Raw genomic sequence first — 21201 nt, 5'->3', positions numbered from 1 at the left:
TAAAAGAAACTTCTCGCTAGGTTTTGGATGCCGAAGATCCTTCGTTGTAGCGCATTGTCGATCTCTTGTTATTGGGATCGTCGCAGTGGTTTTATGGACCCAATTGAAGTATCTGACCCAATTGAAGTATCTTCTGGGAGAGGCTGTTAGAGTCAATAGGATCGTCGCACTGACCCCGCACTGTGCTGTATTCTAACAGCTGGTTGCGAAGTCTGTCGTATAAAAACAGAAGGTCAAATTTCGATAACGGAATTAGCACCCAGCCTTTGCTTTGAAGTATCTGTCCTATCCGAAACACTATCAACACTGTTCAGAAATCAAATTTAAGCTCGATATAAGCTTGATATTTGAATTTAAGACTGCTGCATATTACTCGCAAGCCTTCGTAGTTTTTCACCTCGATAAGGAAACAATTAGAAATTGATGCATGGGCTGCAAAAGGTTTTAGAAGTACTGGCCATTATATACGTCGTAAGAATACACTAGAGCTGTTTTCGGAACCTAACATGATTACAGATTTATGATTTAGCTTTTTTGTAGAGGATTCAGAAATATTTATATCAAAAAAAGGAAATACATACGAGCGCTGCTGTCAAACGAAGGAAATGAGCTTTCCTTCTAATAACAAACTCAATACAAAGTTCGAAAGTAGCTCATGCACCAAGTGGTAAGATGATTGTTCAAGACTTTCCGCGCGCACTTTTGTTGTTCTGAAACGTTTATTTCGAGTTGAGCGACTTTATTACACTGACTGGAAAACGCAAGATAAAGGAGATACTTGGTTATAACACTTAGTATTATTAAAAAAAGAACGGAAATGTACAGTTTACAAAATGCGTTTTCTTAATCGATGTACACTGTGTTGTAAATTCTTTTCTTTTTCCCTCTTTCTCTCTAGAGTAATATGGCTGACTTCATATTTAGCGTTGGATATTTAGTTTTCACCTGAAATAACTTTTCTCTAATGGCACTCTAATCAGTAATAAGAACGTAAACGATAACCTTAACGCTTAAGCCCGGAAGAGAAATGACCGATTTTCTCCACGAGCTATTGAAGGTTTGCTTTTTTATGAACACATCGATCGTTATACTCTTCGAAACGAAACAAAAAATTAAGCGAGCAATTATGGGCAGTTTTTTTAGAATATTACACGTTAATCAAGAAATTTAAATCAATCACAAAATGTAATCGCACTGGTAATAATATTCATTAGAACATAAGCTTTGTTATAAACTAACTAAATTCGTTGCAGGGAAGTTTATGAGAATTTGACAGATTCAGTTTTTAAAGGCAGTAACATGGTTTTGTTGTATTTAGAGTAACTTATTAGAGCAACTAGCGTAGGTTTTATAGTGCCTAAAATAAAATTGCATATTTCTTTTATAAAAAGCTACAGGAATTCAAACTCGTTTACTTACATACTCTCAGTTTTTTACATATTTTTGGTTTCTTTTCGGACTTGCATTTGTTATAAACTCTAGCGATAATTATTAGCCAAAGTCCCCCAACATATTCTAATTCTCTTTTAAGAAATAACTTAGGTGTGGCACGTTGTTGTATAAATTAAACATTTTTGCCTTCGTCATGCACTTTTAATTTTTTTTTTCGCTAGAGAAAAAAGAACTAAACACGAATACACACTTGACATCGCGATATTCTAGACAGCAGGTTACCCGCCTTCAGGGTCTGCTGCTGAGGCCGCTCGAATTGTTGGTGATCTTCAAGCGACACCAGCCAGAATGACGTCTGCGTCTCGTAGTAGTGACAATGACCTTTGCCACCATTACATTCAATGAACGGTGTGGCACGGAAGTCTTCTAAGCATGATCCAGGTCCTGCTAGGGCCTGTCCGCCACCTCCATGGCCAACGGCAGTATGCTGTAAGAGTAAAATATTTATTCGTAAATTTTCTAAAGGTTGTTACATTTCAACGTCCTTACCATTAAGAAACTGTATCCGATCCACAGACCCTCCCATCCGTTGGGACAATTCGGTATTGCCAACGACTGACTGTGCACGGCGATGACGTTGGATGGTGCTTCGCAAACCGTACACCTTGAAATGTATGGTCGCATTTCGTGTTCAGTGACCGGCATCATCGGAATAGGAGCCGACGTGGATAGCCAGAATGTTCGATCGTTTCGCGACGCATAATTGCAAACATTGTTTTGACCACAGGCCACAATCGGAAGAGTTGAGAATTTCCTAACACACGATCCTGCTGAACCTAAGTCTTGATTATGCGGGTAATCATTACCGTCCACGTACAAGAGTGAGTAACCGTCCCAAATTTTTATATGCCCTGGTTCACATTGTGGTATTTCTTCCGATTGACTATGCTTAACAAGTAAAATGCCGGTAAGATAATCTGGAGCAGGAGCGCACGGCAAACCTGCCTCTCCTTTCGGACCCGGAGTACCTGGCAACCCATCACGACCCGGTCGACCTTCCAGACCAATTTCACCTCGCATTCCTTGCAAACCGCGAGCACCTTCTAAGCCACGTAAACCGATTTCACCCGGAGCGCCAACCGCTCCTGGAATTCCAGGTGGACCTTGCAGACCAGCCAGTCCCTTATCTCCTTTGGGACCATCAAATCCAGGCGGACCAGGAGGACCTCTTCGTTGTGGAGGCAAAACTGGGGTTTCACCCTTTTGGCCCTTCTCACCCGGAGCACCGTCAAGACCTGGAGAGCCTCTGATACCTCTATCTCCTTTTTCACCTAACAAACCTACCAGTCCAGGAATACCTTCGGGACCTTGCGGGCCGCGTTCACCCTTCGCACCTTGAGGACCGTTGAATCCATCTCGACCGTCTCGACCTCTGTCTCCCTTTTCTCCTTGCGGACCAGGGAATCCTGGTGGTCCGGGGTTTCCTTTTTCACCAGGGAAACCACGCTCTCCCTTTGGTCCTGGAGGCCCTGGGAAACCGTCTTTTCCGGGACGCCCTTCAATGCCAGAATCTCCACGATCGCCCTTTTCACCCTGTCTACCTAATGGACCAGGCAATCCTGGTGGGCCTGCTGGACCTGCTAAACCTGGTAATCCTTTATCACCTTTCTCACCGAGCGGTCCAGGACCCCCATCTCGTCCATTTTTACCGGGTCGGCCTGGTAATCCCTTTTCTCCTTTAACGACAGGACATGGCTCGCCCTTTTCACCTGACGGGCCCATATCGCCCTTCATACCGGGCAAACCATTCAATCCGGGTGGACCGGGGAATCCTGGTTGACCTTGAATTCCTATAGATCCCTTCATACCCATTTCACCAACCAATCCAGGTAATCCAACCTTGCCAGGTAAGCCGACAGGACCTGGCAGTCCAGGTTCGCCTTTATCACCTTTGATATCTTGCACCGGTGCGGGTGCACCTCGTTCACCTGGAAAACCGCGGTCACCCTTCAGACCCATATAGCCAGGAGGACCTGGAGGACCCATGTCACCTTTATCGCCTCGATCACCACGCTCTCCAATGCGTCCAGCTTCGCCCTTGACGCCTTTCTCGCCATCAAGTCCACGCAGACCAGGTACTCCTTCAGGACCTGGAGCTCCATCCATACCAGGTGAACCGGGAATACCAGGAAGTCCAGAGGTACCCTTGTCACCTTTAATACCCGGGAAACCAGTGACGCCAGCATCACCTTTCTCTCCATTAATACCAGGCAAGCCATCGAATCCAGGATTTCCACGATCACCTTTCTCGCCAGGTGCGCCTGGTCTTCCATATCCAGGAAGCCCAGGGTCTCCCTTCGGTCCCATAAGTCCATTCAAACCAGGTCGTCCGTCGACTCCTCGTAACCCTGGTGCACCTGGTTCACCTTTTTGACCCTTTTCCGATGAATCTCCAGGTTCACCAGGAAGACCTGGAGCTCCTGAATAGCCGCGATCACCCTTTTCACCTGGAAGACCAGTTAAACCATCCAGGCCGGGAGGTCCTACTAAACCTCTATCACCTTTTACACCAAACGGACCTGGCGGTCCAGGTAAACCAGGACTTCCACTAAGACCGAATTCACCTTTATCGCCCTTTTCTCCTCGTTCTCCCTTCGGTCCTTGCAAACCTGGCAAACCTGGGGCACCAGGTATACCCTGTACTCCTTTGCGGCCTTGGAATCCCTTGGAGCCATCACTTCCTGGGGGACCAGTATCACCCTTCTGTCCTGGCCAACCAATTACACCTGGCGTTCCAATATCACCCTTCAAGCCAGGTAATCCTTTTACACCATCAATACCAGGTCGACCAGGAGCACCAGGAAGGCCTGCAGGTCCGATAGGACCTGGTTCGCCTTTCGGACCAACCGGACCAGGTAAACCTGAAATTCCAGCAATTCCTGCATCTCCTTTCTCTCCAGGATAACCAACCATGCCAGGTGGACCAGAATCACCGCGATCACCACCACTTCCCCGATCACCTTTCGGACCTCTCAAACCTTGATTGCCCTTTGGACCTGGAGGACCAACCATCGACAAGCCTGGGTCTCCTTTTGTGCCTTTTGGCCCAGGCAATCCCGGAATACCCGGGTTGCCATCTTTGCCCGGAATGCCAGGGAATCCCAGTGGACCTGGGTTTCCTTTTTCACCCCGTGGTCCTGGTAATCCTCTAGGTCCAACTGGACCTGGAGCACCTTGTGGTCCAGTTGCCCCAGATAAACCAGTCAAACCACGATCCCCCTTGTCTCCCTTTTCTCCTTGAATGCCAACAGGACCCATAAAACCCTTCTCACCCGGTTCTCCGGGTGGACCTTTAACTGCCGCCTCTAAGTTAGGAGGAATGCTAGAGCATCTACCGGGTTCTCCCTTTAACCCGCCGTAACCTTTGTCTCCTTTTTCTCCTGGATAACCTGGATGTCCCTTAAGTCCTGGCTCTCCTCGAATGGATTCACCTGGTTTGCCGGGAGTTCCATCGCGCCCTGCTGCACCTGGAGTACCATCAATGCCTGGTTCTCCTGGACGTCCTTTGTCTCCCTTTGGTCCTGTGTCACCTTTCAGTCCCATTGGACCCCGAGGTCCATACATTCCGGGTTCACCTTTTGGACCCATGACACCAGTATCACCTCGTTCGCCTTTTGAACCTTTGATCATTTTGATTTGATCCAAGGCCACAACAGCTGATTCACCACGTTCACCTGCCGGACCATCGGCGCCTGTAATACCTGGTTCTCCTTTTTTGCCTGGTGCACCACGAGGGCCTGGGCTTCCATCGGCTCCACTTTCACCAGGATAACCTCGCTCTCCGGGTGTGCCTGGAATGCCCATTCTCCCGGGAGGCCCATCATATCCACGTTCGCCCTTTTCACCCTTCATTCCCGGGCGACAGTCCGAGCAACGTCCACCGATGTCACCTTTTTCTCCTCGTTCTCCCTTTATACCTGGTATACCAGGCCGTCCGGAATCACCCTTTTCACCATCTCTACCAGGTCTACCAGCTGGACCAGGGCGACCTTCCTTTGCATCACCGGGAGCTCCCATCAATCCTTTGAAGCCACGCTCTCCTTTCTGACCTTTTAGACCAGGGAACCTGCAATGGATAAGTTAGCTATAGTTTCAATATTAGTATCTAGTTACAACATTTACCCAGCCATTCCTGAGTTTCCTTTTTGACCAGGAGTACCAAAGCCAGGCTCACCAGGTTCTCCACGTAAACCTTCTGGTCCTGGTGCACCCGGGAATCCACGAGGTCCTTGAGGTCCTGGCAATCCGATTGCTCCAGGCTCTCCTTTTGCTCCTTTTTCTCCTGGGAAACCTTCTGGACCTGGTCGTCCGGGAATACCTTGACCCCCCTTGGGACCGATCTGTCCGCGTGGTCCTGGATCTCCTGGGAATCCATCAATACCCTTTGGACCCTGAGGTCCAGGATAGCCACGTGGACCCTTTGGACCTGGCGAACCTGGTCGGCCTTCACCACCACCTGGCGGTCCCGGGGGACCAGCAATGCCTTGTAGACCTGGGTAACCATCACTTCCCGATTCACCTTTTGGTCCAGGATTTCCTTTCAAACCATGCAGACCTTCAATACCTCGATCTCCTTTTTGCCCAGGTAAGCCCACTGGACCGAAATTACCGTCGCGACCCTGGAAAAAATATTTTTATCAAATACAGTATCATACCACATGCCAAAAACATACTCTAGGACCAGGCTGCCCTGGTAAGCCTTTTTCTCCTTTTAAGCCTCTATCTCCACCGGGTCCTTGATCTCCTGCCTGACCTTTTTCACCGGGAATACCAGGTAACCCGTCATTACCTTTTTCACCTTTCTGGCCTGGCGGTCCGGTTATTGTTTCACTCCCATCGAACGAGATTATCTCTGCACCTCTTTCACCTTTCTCACCCTTGTCACCTTTTGTGCAGGCACCCTTTATTCCCTTATCACCTTTTATTCCAGCTGGTCCAGGCACCCCAGGTGTGCCGGGACGTCCTTCATGTCCCCGTTCACCCTGTTCACCTTGTCGGCCTTGTAATCCTTCAGCACCATCTCGACCTGGTTCTCCCTTCTGACCTTTATTATAATTCGCTGGATCTCTCGCTGCTTCACCTTTCTCACCTCGATCACCTCGCAAACCAGGATACCCTCGTGGTCCGGGTTCTCCTTTCAACCCCGGTAAGCCTGGCAGACCATCCGTGCCATTGCAACCATCAACTCCGGGGATACCAGGTGCGCCGGTTGCACCCGGTAAACCATTCGTTCCCGGCACGCCGGGATAGCCCGGAAGACCATCTCGCCCTCGATCGCCTTTAATTCCAAGCGGTCCCATGGGACCCGGTTCACCTTTGGAGCCTTTACTGCCTGGCAAACCTTCAGCACCGGTGAAACCCTGCATGCCCTTTGGACCTTGCAAGCCCATGGGTCCAGGAAGTCCACGGTTACCTTTCTCGGCGAAACATTTCGGTGTACAGCACCCGGTACCGGAGGTACAATTCTTAATTGGTGGCCCTTTGGCACTGCTTACTGTGTCGATAAGATTATAACTGGGATCAAGGGGTGCTCGTGCTGGTGCTCGATCGAAATCTCTTTCGTTACGGTTGAATAGACCAACGCCGCCTGTTAAATCTTGCCAAAATTGCTAAATTTACGGAATAAATCAATGGAATGTTAGCTTAGAACTTACTGCCAGTTATTTGTGTTTAGTTTATTTACCGCATATGTGTGTTCTCCAAACCATACTAGAAGAGTGGTCGTTATTAACCTAAAAAATCAGAGAAAAAAAACAAGTTAGTAACAAACTAATAGCGGGTAGCTGTGAAGGCTAGGTTTTTTATGACTGAATTTTGAAATAGTCTATCTAATAGAAAACATAAAAGGCAGCTATATCTATATATTAAATAGAAAGAGTAAATTTTTTAATGCCATCTAATTTTTTCAGTCAGCATAAAAGAATCCTGTTTGTTGGTACGGGTAATGTCGCGCATCATAGTACAGGACAATTAAGGGGCTAGTGGAACGATACTACCGACTCCAGCAGCACCTTCGTCTATGTGATCACCCCCTCTTCGGCCCCGTTAAGTGCTACATGAAAACTTATTTCATAAAGAGTTGTAATTTGCCTAGTTCTAAGAGTAGTAACAGAGTTGCAACATCCTGAATCAAAAAAGACTTTAGAACTTTCGTACTTTGAAATCTGAAAAGATGCACGTCAAGTTTTAAATCAAGCTGTATAGTAGCCACCTGAGAGAGATTCGCGGATAGGAAAAAATCGTACGTCAAATGCAGCCAGTTCGAACTGTCAAATGCAGCCAGTTGTTATTATTGGTTAGAAATGGAAAAGTATTGGTGACTCATACAAGTTTTCGCCTTGTAGTTCTTTAGGAAAACACAGATAAGAAATTAAATTGGTATTATTTTTTCGTTGGGAATTAGCTAAAAAACGTTTGATAATATTTTACACTAAGCATACTTTCGAATTTCTCACAAAAGTACTCATAACGTGTCATTTTACATGCAATTAACTATGCGCTTCCGATTTATCGTATGTTGCATACAGTATTTTTGCAAAAGCTGATGTCCCATAGACCAACTAGCACCAAAAAATGTTACTGCAAGACACGCACTTTTCACGTCCAATGTAGAGTTCACGCACGCGCTTGAACAGTCAGCCCGAAAATGAACATAAACATAATAATAAGAAGAAGAACTGTCAAAGAATAAGAAAAAGAAAACCGTCTTCGCGACTCTCTCTCAGGTAGCCACCATGCATTTTCTGTGACTAGTCTTGAAATAGCGATATAGATGTGGGTAGCTTCCAGGCCTTCGCATATTTCACATTTAATAAATAGTATTTAAATATACTCAACTGAATATTGTGATCCTCTAACATGGGGGAGTAATAAACTTTCAATAAAGCGAAAAATAATCATTCTATCGTGGGTTTAGGAGGAGGAGGAGGAGGAGGAGAAAAGATCACTGGGCATTTATATCTTCCAAACACGCTGTTTACAGCCCAGTAGTAGCAAGGAAACAGCTTTCAGTTGATATTTTTCGGATCCTTCTAAAAAAAATCATAGCATACACTGGATTTGTACCAAACCAAACTACCACTACTACCTTTTACCAAACTGCGTACTTCATTCAAATTGCTTGAATCTGAGTTTGAGAAAACACCATAGTATCCTTGGCGATAATGTGCATTTGGAAACAATTTAACAAAATAAAGAACAAAACTACTGTCCTGTTCCCTTACAGAAACCAGAGATATTCTGTATATTGATTCTCTGTGCACGTTTTTTCGTTTTACTGAAAACAAATTACAATTGTAGTCAAAAACAGCGAATACTGTTGATCTATATGCTTGACCTATAATACTGGGAAAAGTCAATTTTGCTCCCAGTATTGGAGCCAACTGATAACTATCGGAAAATTAAGAAAATTAACGCATTTGAATTAAGTGTATTGCTATCAAGCATGCAGCGAAACGTTGCTTCTATCTATTGAACTCATACTCGATAGTTAAATACTAATTTGTTACGTATGAAACTAACGTAAAGTATGGACTGGCCCATAATACTGGGTGGCCCATAATATTGGGGTGACTGTACATTGCGAGTGTTTTCTGCAACCGCACCTAAATTACATGCACATCGTTACCGATTACGTTTAAATTAATGTAAAGAAAGTTTTTATGAAGTTACTGGGTGAGTACCCAATCTTGCTCAGAATTTATAATCGGCATGAGTTTAGTGCTCAATACCGCCTACTTAGCTTCGAGGTACGATGCTGGTCTAACAAGCCAGTCGTCGCATGTTCGAATCTCGGTTAGATGGTGCTTGCTTAATAGAGTCAGTAGGATCGTTACACTGGCCTCGTAATTTTCCTGTACTCTAAAACAGCCGGCTGCGAAGTCTGTCGATAAAGAAGGGTAATGTCTAATGACGGTTTAAGCCCATGACTTTGCTTTTTAGTGCTCAATAAAATTCTCCTTGTCTGATCTACCCATTAATTAGTATTCCAGTTTAGGACAAACCCATGAGTAATATAAAAATTTTAAGCAATATACATCCTTGAAGCTTTTAGCGAAACGGAACAGGAATCCTAGTTGCGAAGAAGCTCTAGATACAACGAAGGAATTGTGATCCTTGTACGTTAGTTTCGAGGCAAACATGACTCCCAAATCCTTCACAGTCAATCCTTCAATGACTCCCTTGGGAAACACCGAAGGTAACTGTGACGGGCGACGAAGCGTATACACTAATTTTGACAGACATAGTTCTGTCAGTGAGGTAGGAGCGATGCCAAGTCAGTAGATTGTCGTAAATGCCCAATTTGTGGAACATGGAGATAGCTATCTCGTGGTTTATATGGCCAAAGGCTGCAGAAAAGTCGGTATATATGGTGCCATTTTGATAATCTTCTTGGATTGCACGGATGATGAACGATGTAAAGGCGATTAAATTGGTTGTAGTATGCTACAGTGTGAGGAATTTTGCATTAACTTTTCCAGAACGACTGGTTCAAATGCCATTTTTTTAGTTTGTAGGATACGTGAAGGTATTTTCGACATGTTTCTAAATTCAGCCTATTTTCCTGTTCTTTCGCTAATAAAAATACTTTGCCGACATACAATTTTAATATGTTCTAACTATTTTCTCCAGATTGTAAGTAATCTACTGTTTTTTATTAAAAGAACGTTAAAACCGCCTGCTCTTCGACTAGAACTAGGTCATAGGCCAAAAAAATAGATGCAATCGCTTGATGGGCCGAAAATACCCTCCCGTTCCCGATACAAAGACGAACGTAAAACTCATTTTTGGGAAGTGAAGAAGTCTATGGTGCGAGGAATGATAAATTGGATGAATTGGAAAATTTCTATATATGATCCAAAAATATATCGGAAGTGCGATGACAGGTGGGATTTCAACCCACAATCTTTCGGTTAGTACCCGAAGGCTTTTTGCATTAAGCTACATTAAGCAATATATTGGTAGTCCAATATTCAATTCTGTTCTCCAAAAAAATGTTTCGAATAGTTTAGAGATAGCACCTAGGGCAGAAATACCACGATAATTAGCAAAGGTTCGTTTGCACCCCGTTTTGTGCAAAGGTAAAACGAAAGAAACCTTCCAGCACTGGGGAAAAACTCCTATCGTGACGTATGCATTAATAAAACCCGATTTAATCCACCTAATGGTGAGAGGAACCTTTGTTATATCATCTTATTTCTCATTTGATATAGATATTTCCAGCTCAAATAGCAAATCAGCTTTCCTCGATTATTTTTGATTGAAATGAAGTTTTGCTGATATGTTTTTTTTTATTTGTGGACTTATCACTGCGATCAGTATAGTTGATGTATTGTGATATCGCCCGGGTGTTTGCGGTATGACCTGCACTGCATTTCCTTTTGCTATAATCGCTATTGAGTGAGTGATATGCTTATTAAATTTTATGCGTGCTTGTGTGTATTGGGGCTTACCCTTTCTTCATCACTTGATCTACTTTATCATCTTATACCTCGCTGCCAGTACTATCCCATGTTATAGACGTCCCTGGCGAGGAGTCATTCGTTCCTCTGACCAGTACACTTAACTATAGGAGGGTATTTTGCACTGTCAAGAGGCTTCAGTGGGTAAATATAGTATTCAGCATGGAGGAAGGGTAAATGAGGGGCCTGAGAATGAACCCATGCTAAAGTCACTTGACACGGAATGGCTTGATTCTACTAAGATTCGAACCCACGACCACTCGCTTGTCAAAGCAGACTCGGTAACCTTGCGGCTACGGAGCCCCCTTTGCTGATATGTTAGATACCACGTAAGGATTCATTTTCCATTGAACATAATATTTATTGCCAAGAGTAACTTTTCAAAAGGACGTACCGTAAACGCACCTAATTTTGTGCATGGTTTCTAATTCGGCGCGCCGCATATTTTCCCTAAAAATCGCAGCCTTCTCAAATGTATAGCTCTATATACACATATTTTCCTAGATGTGTTAATTAGGATACAAATTTGGGTAAATTGGGAAGTTTTGACTAAAATGTGGGGTGCGCAAAATTAGGTGCGTGTACGGTATTTAGAAATGAGATTACTTTTAGAAATCCCAAATTTGGTGCCGAATAATCCTCCCCACGGTTAATGGTAGTACCTCCTTTTTGAAGGAAAGACTCGGTTTGTCAAACTCTTTTATTTTCTTTTATAGAGGTATATCTGGAAATAGGTTTAGAAAGCATAAAAATAGTCGAATCAAAAATTACTTTTTTAGAGTTTTGACCTGGATATTCTCATATAAAAATCGACACCTCTTCGGAGCTTAATCCAATTGTTTGATAACGCTGTGCTAGTGAGTAACCATATGTATTCTAGCGATAAACACTCTTCAGAGTATATTGTAACATACTGAATAATTTTGTAGAACATTTGATAGTTATAAAAAAATCATGTGCAAAGTATTTGAGCAGAATTTATTTTAAAGTGGTTTCCTTAAACAAAACATTATATTTCACAACCCATAAGAGATAAATAGACCATATGCAGCAAAGCTGCTTATTTTAGTGTGTTCTACAATTTTCATAAAGACACTATATTTTTTGACGCATTCAAAAAAATAAAAATTTGTGTCACCGTATTAGGCGGATTCACGGTCACCCTAATATAATAGTGCAAATAAATGCGCTGTATTTTACAAATAAACTGCTCCAAAAATATACACGTTAAAAAATTACGCATTTTAACGCTATAGTAAATTATCGCGTTTTTGAGTCTTGGTCCCACTGATTAATATCAGTAAAGTTTTCTTGAATAAATTTCTTCAATTATTTTTAAATATCTTTTGACCGGTAAAACCAATTTTTATGAAATTTTGCAGATATATTCGCAGTATTAAAACCTCTCGTTTAATATTAAAATCATTGAAGTTAAATTATCTTGGTTAAAATCATTATAAATTATTGTTAATTTTGATGTGTTGTACACGATTCCTTATAACATTCAAACTAAACGTCCAATCAAAAAACAAATCAATAGTGATCTATCCAGCTATATTACCTTTCAAATGAGACTAATAGCGCATAAATCGGTTTGGCCATCTCTAAGAAACAGGCGTTCATATGTACCTAGTCAAAACAGGTTTTTTAAAGGTAACTTTTAAACTACTTGTTTGTTTTCAATAAAGCTTGGTTAAAAGTTTAGTAATAGCAAGCTAATAGTAATAGCTTTCATTTGGTACTAAGATCGTTGAAATCGATTGTGTGGTTCCGGAGAAAATCAGGTCACGTAATTTGCACATTTTTACTTATAACTTTCAAATCTCATTTATTGTATATGAATTCGTAAAATCAGTTGTTTTATTCCAGTTCTTTTTGTAATTGTTGTATGACTTTTTCATGTATTACAAAGTTGTACAAATTGTAAAAATACACAACTTTGCTAAATATAGCATACCTCTATGTTTGCTTGTTTAGGAACTGTAGGACGTTGATTATAAAAAATACTCTAATTTTGACGCCGAATTACTCGACTACCAACAGACGGATACATTTTAAACATTTTACATTTGCTGATAAAAATTGATGAAATTTATTCAAAAAAACTTTATTGATGTGACTGCATAGTTCAAACATCTATAAACTAGACCGCAATGTATATGTTAAAGAATAATACAACTTACTTTTACTTGCGCTTACCCACATTAGAAACATCGTACTCAACAATTTCATGAAAAAAAGAACTATTAAAATTTATAAGTGCTTCTATTTTGTTCAAATTCTGTAAATTTATTCAATTTCCAAAAATTTTATGTTAATCAACACAACGCTAACCAATAGATGAATTATGTTCCGAAGACGTGTCGATTTCTGTCTCAAATAGCAATAAGGCCGTATAATAAAGGTTTCTTTCACCACTTGGTGGATTAAATCAGGTTTTAAATATTGTACTGCAGTTATGTTCCATTCAGTTTTCAATCTGATGCTGTTTGTCTCTAACAATTACGTTTTTTGATAAAAAAAAAAATCAGATTGGATAGTCCCGATGGATTTACGGGCTATTGGTGAGGTGTACGAAAGGATGCGGAGTACTTCTGTACTCGCAATTTCAGACGAGGAGCTTAGATGGTTTGAATTGGATTTTGTGTGTCCGGGACGGGCACTTTTTGCAAGATAATTCGTTGAGCCAATAGTGACAATTTCGGAAGAATGGTAGGATTGCTAACTGATTATCAAATAAAAATACTAAAAAAGCTGCATATAATATCAAATATAAATTTAAAACTTAAATGCAAGTATAGAAAAAAATCATTGAATTTCATAATTCATAACAAATAAATTTTTTATAGATAGATTATTTTATGATTTTTATCTTCAAACACATTTAAAATAAATTGTGTCACAATAGTTTCTGTAATTTTTTACACGGTTAAGCCTGAAATGTGTGTGCGGCTATAAAAAATAATCAGTATGTGTTATACAATCAATCAAAAATTTGGAACACAAATTGTAAGGATATTTTGTATTTAATTTTTGGTTGGAATCAGAACTTTCTATTCCGCAACAGAGCATTCTATTTGACCTATTAATAACCGAAAATGATATAAAGTTCGATAATTTCACCAAGTATTCAGTTTTATACTATGCAGAGAAACTTCCCAACAAATATTTTTCTTTAAGAAAAACTTATTCATAAAAGTAAAGCCATGAGTATAAACGTCCTGTTGAAAACTTGACCCTTCTTTATCGACCAGACTTCGCAACCGGCTATTAGAGTACAGGACAATTAGGGGGCTAGTGCAACGATCCTACTGACTCTATAGCAGCACCCGATCAGCTGATTCAAACAAAAATATTATAGTATTGCAGCTCAAGTTGATATTTCTATCAAATTTGCGACACACAAAATGTTCAACAATGATTCTATCTCGTTTTGTTACTTAGAACACGCTTTGTTTCAATTTAAATCGTTTCGATTCAATGATTTTTTTCTATACTTGCATTTAAGTTTCAAATTTATATTTGATATTATGTGCAGCTTTTTTAGTATTTTTATTTGATAATTAGTTAGCAATCCTACCATTCTTCCGAAATTTTTACTATTGGCTCAACGAATTGTAACGAGTTTATCTTGCAAAAAGTGCCCGTTCTGGACATACAAAATCCAATTCAAACCGTACTCTGCATCCTTTCGTTTATAACCATAAAGCAGGACAGAATGCTGATTTTTGTAACTCATCTTGATATGGCCTCCCGGTTGGCCTCGAGGTATGATGCTGGCCAAATAAGCCAGTCGTCGTATGTTCGAATTTCGGCTGAGAGAGGCTGTTAGTCAACAGGTTCGTAACAACTGGCCTTGCAATTGTCCTGTACTCTGGTTGCGAAGTCTATCGTATAATAACAGAAGGTCAAGTTTCAATAACGGAATGAAACACCTAGGCTTTGCTTTGCTTTGCTTGATGTTACCTAGATCAAATTATATCTTAATTTGGTATATTTGTGATCTCATCCTATTATAAATAAATTTATAAATTTGATATTTTCATTTGATCGGGAAGTTATATTAAATTTGAAAATTATCTTTTCGATAACAAATAGAAGTCCTTATTATTGTAAAGTGATTAACATCAAAATAGTCTACATAAAAAATACTGTACGTCAATAATGTCAGAAAAATAAAATTAAATCCGCGGAAATATAATGCTCAAAAAAATCAAAAACTTGCTTCACAAATAGAAACTTGAAACTTATTGTACCGATGTACAACTGTTTTTCCCGGACAAACCATTCGAATAAAAAATTAACGCGTTTTGACCATACATGCGAAAAAGCTAAATTTGTCTAATCATGGATTCTGCTAACTGTGCTTATCAACAATAACCACGAGTTCAAGATTTCTATGCCGCTCGACTTTGCGGTGCAGTGAAGGCTGAAAGTGCTTCAAAATAATTTTCGGTGTGAACTCGGGAGATAACGTTTTTCCAGTCTATGTACAATTATCAAATTCTCACACCGGAAGTTGTTGGTATTCGCCAGTATTAAATGTACTGTTTAAAATTTAGAGCTACAAAAGCCTTGTTCCTAATCAAGCTAGACATGTTCCAAATATTCACAACCAATGATTACGCCATTTACAGTTTTTTTCGTAAAAATTTCAGAATTTACTTTTCTAATTAGACAAATTCTAAAAATCCAACATTTTTCTTCGAAAAACAGAACACTAAGTAAAAGTAAACTGAACATTCCACATTCCGGCGAACAGAGCTATTGACAGTGATTAGCTTAAAAAATATCGTGCTTGAACAGCGTCCGTTTTCGTCGTTTCCTCAATTATGCAAAGTTTGCCCGACGGGACAATCGAGGGTCAATATTAGCTCCAACACAATACACATTTTGCATGGTTCGTCTGCTGTCATCGTCGAAATCCGATCTTTAGGCAATGCGACATTGCAATGTAATAAATTCACAATTGTTTACACTTGCAACTGTGTGTAGACACTTAGCGTACTGATTTATACAAATTACATGAGCTATTAGTTAAAAGTTTGCAACATAATGCTGTCCGGTTACGATACACATATCATCAGCTGGACGGATTCTCACCATTTCACTGGGGTGCCCATAGCGATGGTCGCCCCGGAAGCCCCTGGCCTAGGGCTCGCTCGGGTACTACTAGCAGCGAACCGTGGCCAGCTTTAGGCCGTTGCACAGTCAGCTGAAACAGGAGCTCCGCGTCGTCACTGCTTTCGAATTCCTTGCACCACTTTTTTTTCTGTCCACCTGAACACTTTTTAACAGCTAGTGATTATTCCAGTACTAATTCGATCTGTTGTACTTCGTGGTGTCTTCTTCGCTATATTTTGAGGTCACTATCCGACGGTTGGATTGTCGCTATTTTTAAATGGCTTATATATTGGAGAAAACAAACGTCAACACTGCAGCACTTTGAAACTGGAATTTTTGGCCTGTGTCTTCCTCCAAGTCGGCCTCCCCACAGCTCACTCACCAAAATTCTCTAATTTAGGAACTTTACAAATAATAATTTACACGAAAAAAACTCAATCTTCTGTTCACAGGTTTTCCCGCGTGCATCAGCGATTTTCGTGATTTCCCTACTCTTCTGCTTCACGCCCTTTCGCGGCTGGTTCGGTGCAGTGCGTCTCGCGAAAGACAAGTGGAATAATATGTTGGGCAGTGTTCTTGTTGGAAAGTTTCTTATTTCTTCATCCTCGGAAGAAGTAAGAAGAGCTCTGACGACTGACTGGGCAAGGCAGGCGCGCAAGTAACGACGAGGACCACAGAACGGGCTGTCTGCTTCTTGTGTTCACACTATCGCTCGGTTCGGTCGAAGCTACGACGCGGCTACTTTCGATCTGGCGCGTCCGCTCGTTCACAGCTTACTGACTCGATCATGGAAATTTTAATGTTCCCGTCCCGTCGTACGTACATCCCGATCGGTCGGTCAGCCAGTCGGTCGGATGCCGGAGCGAGCCGAACCAGGAGGCGCACCACGGGCGCTGGGGATGATCAGTTTTTCCGTTCGACTAGTGGAGACGGGTGGTCGTGCACTAGTTGTGTTGGTGATTTTAATCATTGGATGAACTGATATAGTTTGTGGAACTTGCTGTCTAGGGCTGTTTTTATTTGACTTGTTGAACATTTTTTGGATTTTTTGGATACTTTTGTATGGATATTGTTTCTTTGTAAGTTTGGTAAACTCCACTAATAGTCAGTTTTAAAGTCTCTCGATAAAGAACGCTTTAGGCTTTAGAAACGCTTAAGATTTTACACAGCGTTAAAACGTATACTGATTTTCAACATATGTATATATATAATTTTCCGAAGATGGCTGCAATTTATAAGCTGAAACGTTAAAATTTGCGATCTATTTAAATCAATTTCAATTTCACGGAAAATTTTGATGTAAATCTGATAAAAATATCGTATCGTAAATTAACCAGGTCAAAATAGACTAAGTTGATTATTTGAATGAACAAAAAATATACATTTTCTACTTTCGTTGAAGAGGAGAAAACCTCTCGCCTGAGCATCCCCAGCAAGGAGCGCGAAGACATTCGCGATCCAGCCAACCCACGACGGAACGATTGCTGCATTGCAGCATGAAATCAGCTCACGCCTGAGCATGAGTTTAGTATCGCTACGAACGTTCAGAACATTCGATCGTACGTCGGTTCCGAACGGGACAGGAACGGATCATTCTCTGGTTTCACGCGGTGCCGATCGTCGTTGTCGTGCGTGTCGTCGTATTTGCTTTGCTTGCGTTTCGAAAGCAGAAAGTGCAGTCCAGTTCCTTTTTTTAACTTTTACTCAGTGAAAAGTTTTCTGACAGGATATATTATATAGGGCCGCTGCTCATTTGACTGGAAACGAGAAAAGCCGAAAATAAATTAATCACAATGAGTGATTAAGCGTAAACCCGATTTTAAGGTGCAACCGTGAAAGTGGCAAAACGAATAGAACCAGTTTTTCGGTTGAAATATGGCTATATCCGCAGGCTCCCGGCGAGTGGGCCTGAGGAGTAGCATTTCCATGCGACTGATCCGGAAGTCATCCCTACCGGGTGTTGCCTATCTGCTAGTGATAGTGTTTTATGTGCTACAATGCATTGATCTTTCTGGAGCAGTGGTATGTAATTACTCTTAAGCTATTTTCATAAATCTTGTTGGTTTAGTGAATCGAATATGTCATTGAAAACACTGATTAATTTATGACACTTAAATTACTTAAATTCATGATCGATATTAAGCGGCAAAATCGTATTCGACATGTTCTCGGTTATTTCGCAGCAATAAAATGCAATAACGTACTTCAACCGGAATGCAACTGAGACGCCCATTCCTTTAAAGTATTGGAGCTAGTTCCTTCCAGCGAAATACTTGTACAATTTTATGTTCTATTTGATCTAATTCCATCATCATTTCCTGCTGACTCTATTTTTAGTCACAATATTGACAATTGGTTTAATATCAGTATACTGATATTATGAGCAGATGAAGTTTTCAAATGCAGAATTGTATTTCATTTTTTTTTCAATTTTACGGTATTCTCGCGGATTCGATATTCTAGGTTTTGTAAGAGTGGTTCACAGAGTAGGCAATTAAATAATGGTTACCTAATGTAAATATAAAGAAAATTTTTCCAAGTTTCCTTTTTGAAGGTATAATCCTACATCATTGGAAAGACTTTGCGAAAATATTTCAAACCCATATGAACAACTCATTTTCTCAGTACATTTTCGTTTATATGAAGCGCCATTTGACTTATGGTGATCTCACTCTCATCCTTCACAACCTTAATCATTGTTGGACGGTTAGCGAAACACTTATCTTTAATCTTTAACCTTTCGCCGTACCGCAGAGGAAACAATTTTGTAAAACCAGGCAAAACAAAGCTTTGTAAGAAAAGACAATTTCAAGGTAAAAATACCTTTTCCAAGTATTACTCCAAAAAACCAATTAACGGACCACAAATGATGCACATGATGCTGTGGTTTTAGCGTGAAATGTTTGATTTCTGAGAAAGACGACAAGTAAATGTGCTATGCGGTGGTTATTCTTGCATATTCCATTCAGCAGCATTAATATTTTCGGTATGAGAACGTGTAGTATCGTCTCAATAAAGATCTAATGTTACACATACGTTTCAAAAATTCATGAGTAAACTGCGTTAGAGCAAAATCAATTGTACCGAAAAAGTAAGTTTGCAAACGCTAGGAAGCACCACCATGTATATTAAGGGGGACCCTACTCAGGACATTTAAAAAAAAAATGAATTTTATGCTTTGCATTTTTGTAAGGCGCATACCCTCAGAAATGTTGTGCCAAAAAGATTTTTCGATATCTGATCTCGACGATTTACGACTGGCCAAGTGGTAAATAAGTGGATGGCTTCCTCTGTTGCATCAAATTCCATCAAAACTGGATTAGGATGAAAGGCGAACATTCCCGGCGCTTCCTCTTTCAGCCAAAGATCTTTTTAATAGCTCTTTTGATAGTGGGGAACTTTCTCGATATAGTGTCTTCGGAAGAATTTTGTACATTAACTGGTGCCACGACTGATGGCTAGTATGAGTTCGGAACCCAACTACAAGTGACTTCGAACTTTTTGGTTGTAGAGATGTAATATCTTGATGAAAGTTTTTTTTGTTCTAGATTAAAGTCACTTTAACAGTTTGGGTCATTCGTAACTTCTATGGGGTAGGGATTTGAACGCAGGTCCTCGGAGTGAGATGTGTGAACCACTACACCGGGATCGGAAGGAAAGCCGTAGATAATCTTATTTTTGGCAAAATTTTCCCAAAATCACCCAAAAATCAATATAACTTCAAAAACAGTGTAAGTTCAAAACATTAAGACTCAGAGGATACTTTATTATTACATTACATTCCACAAACTTTTGAATATTGTAAAAATACAAAATTTTGTACGTGAGTGGCGTAGATCAGGTAAAGAACTTGAGGAGCGCCACATACAAGGTACGGCGAAGCATGGAAGAGGAAATGTGATGATCTAGGAGTGTTTTCGAGGAGTTGAGTGGGACGCCTCGTGAAACTTGACATCGTCCCTTAGTATATAGTGCCACGAAGACTAAGTCTTTATTCCGATCTTGTCGGATCAAACCGCTGGAATGGTGCCCTCAAAGCCCGGACCTCAACACCATCGAGAATTTGTGGGCGATTCTCGATATCAGGGGTGGCAAAACAGGTGGCGTTGCTCCAACGACACCCCGTACCCAATTTTCCGCTCTTTCCTCTTCGCGTTTTGGGTAGCCCTGGAGAAACTATCAACACCTTTGTTTCATTACTTTCATTACCGTATCCTCCGGCTATTGGAAACACTACCGTTATCAAAAGTGAAAAACTTATTGATTTTGGAATGTCTGTTGCAAATGATGCCCAATATCTCCAAAACGGGGTTTCCAACTAAGGTGCTTTAATTGCAGCACTCAAACCGGTCGCCATTTTTGTAGATGGCACAAACTACAGCTTTGATCCACTCTTCCGACAATTTCTCCTCTTATGAAAATCTGATAATTATCCAGTAAAGTGCCATTGCTAGTAGTTTTTTACCATTATCCAGATCCCTTCCGGTGGCTCTCCATTGTACTCAGTCCTAAGCTACTCATAGCCAACTCGTTGCGCGTCTCAACACACGCAAGTCGGCTTCAACCCGAGCCATTTAGCATGTCAGGCCCCTCTATTCCTGATGCCGGTGGGGTTCTTGAAGAGAGCAGATTTCACTGCACAGTCATTCGGCATCCTTGCGATGTGGCCGGCACACTGTAGTCTCCCAACTTTCGCCAGGTGTACGATGGAAATCTCTCCAACTAGTGTCTGCAGCTCGTAATTCATATACCTATGCCACTCTCTGTATTTGTACTCCGCCAAAAATAGTCCGCAACATTTTTTGTTCAAATACGGCAAGTGCACGATTGTCCTCCGTAAGTAAAGATACAGTGTCAAGGATTACCGGTCCGATTTGTGTTTTGTACATCGTAACGTCTTACGTTTCCCTCCGCAGTAGGCTCGATTTCCAGCTTGAATGCGTCGTTCAATCTCCTGACTCGTATCATTGTCGGCGGTGACCAGAGATCCCAAATATACGAATTCATCAACCAATTCCAGTTCATCGCCGTCAATAGTCACTGTCCGTGAAAGGCAAACGTTGCTTTCTCTGGAGGCTCTTCCTACCATATATTTGGTTTTCGACGTATTGATTTGAAACTATATCCTCCTAGTCTACGTTTTCAGTATGGCGTAGATTGCCAC

At 41.2% G+C, this 21201-nt stretch overlaps 2 protein-coding genes across 2 annotated transcripts in view; one reads left to right on the top strand and one right to left on the bottom strand.

The window, feature by feature from the left end:
• Positions 1-677: 677 nt before the first annotated feature.
• LOC128740874 (collagen alpha-1(IV) chain) lies at positions 678-16796 on the bottom strand. Its single transcript, XM_053836446.1, has 6 exons — positions 16017-16796; positions 7136-7184; positions 6126-7061; positions 5575-6071; positions 1942-5518; positions 678-1879 (listed from the first exon to the last, which is right to left on the bottom strand). The coding sequence occupies exons 1-6, from the start codon at positions 16034-16036 to the stop codon at positions 1625-1627; spliced, it is 5334 nt and encodes a 1777-aa protein (XP_053692421.1). The 5' UTR covers positions 16037-16796; the 3' UTR covers positions 678-1624.
• A 793-nt stretch (positions 16797-17589) lies between these two features.
• The window catches only part of LOC128741754 (collagen alpha-1(IV) chain), a 67495-nt gene continuing 63883 nt past the window's right edge, over positions 17590-21201 (top strand). Inside the window, exon 1 of the mRNA XM_053837769.1 lies at positions 17590-18059. Within this exon, the coding sequence (XP_053693744.1) occupies positions 17913-18059 (147 nt within the window). The 5' untranslated portion in view covers positions 17590-17912. The remainder of the gene's footprint in view (positions 18060-21201) is intronic.

The sequence above is a fragment of the Sabethes cyaneus genome, chromosome 3 (assembly GCF_943734655.1).
Source record: "Sabethes cyaneus chromosome 3, idSabCyanKW18_F2, whole genome shotgun sequence".
Classification (NCBI taxonomy): Eukaryota; Metazoa; Arthropoda; class Insecta; order Diptera; family Culicidae; genus Sabethes; species Sabethes cyaneus.
This window is presented reverse-complemented; position numbering and strand designations above follow the sequence as displayed.

What these genes read in the sequence shown, in the direction of transcription:
- LOC128740874 (XM_053836446.1), bottom strand. Translation starts at nt 16,036, where the DNA reads ATGGGCACCCCAGTGAAATG. An exon ending in TTGGAGAACACACATATGCG is followed by an intron (nt 7,062 to 7,135) that starts GTAAATAAACTA and finishes CCGTAAATTTAG; the next exon opens with CAATTTTGGCAAGATTTAAC. An exon ending in TCGGATACAGTTTCTTAATG is followed by an intron (nt 1,880 to 1,941) that starts GTAAGGACGTTG and finishes TTACTCTTACAG; the next exon opens with CATACTGCCGTTGGCCATGG.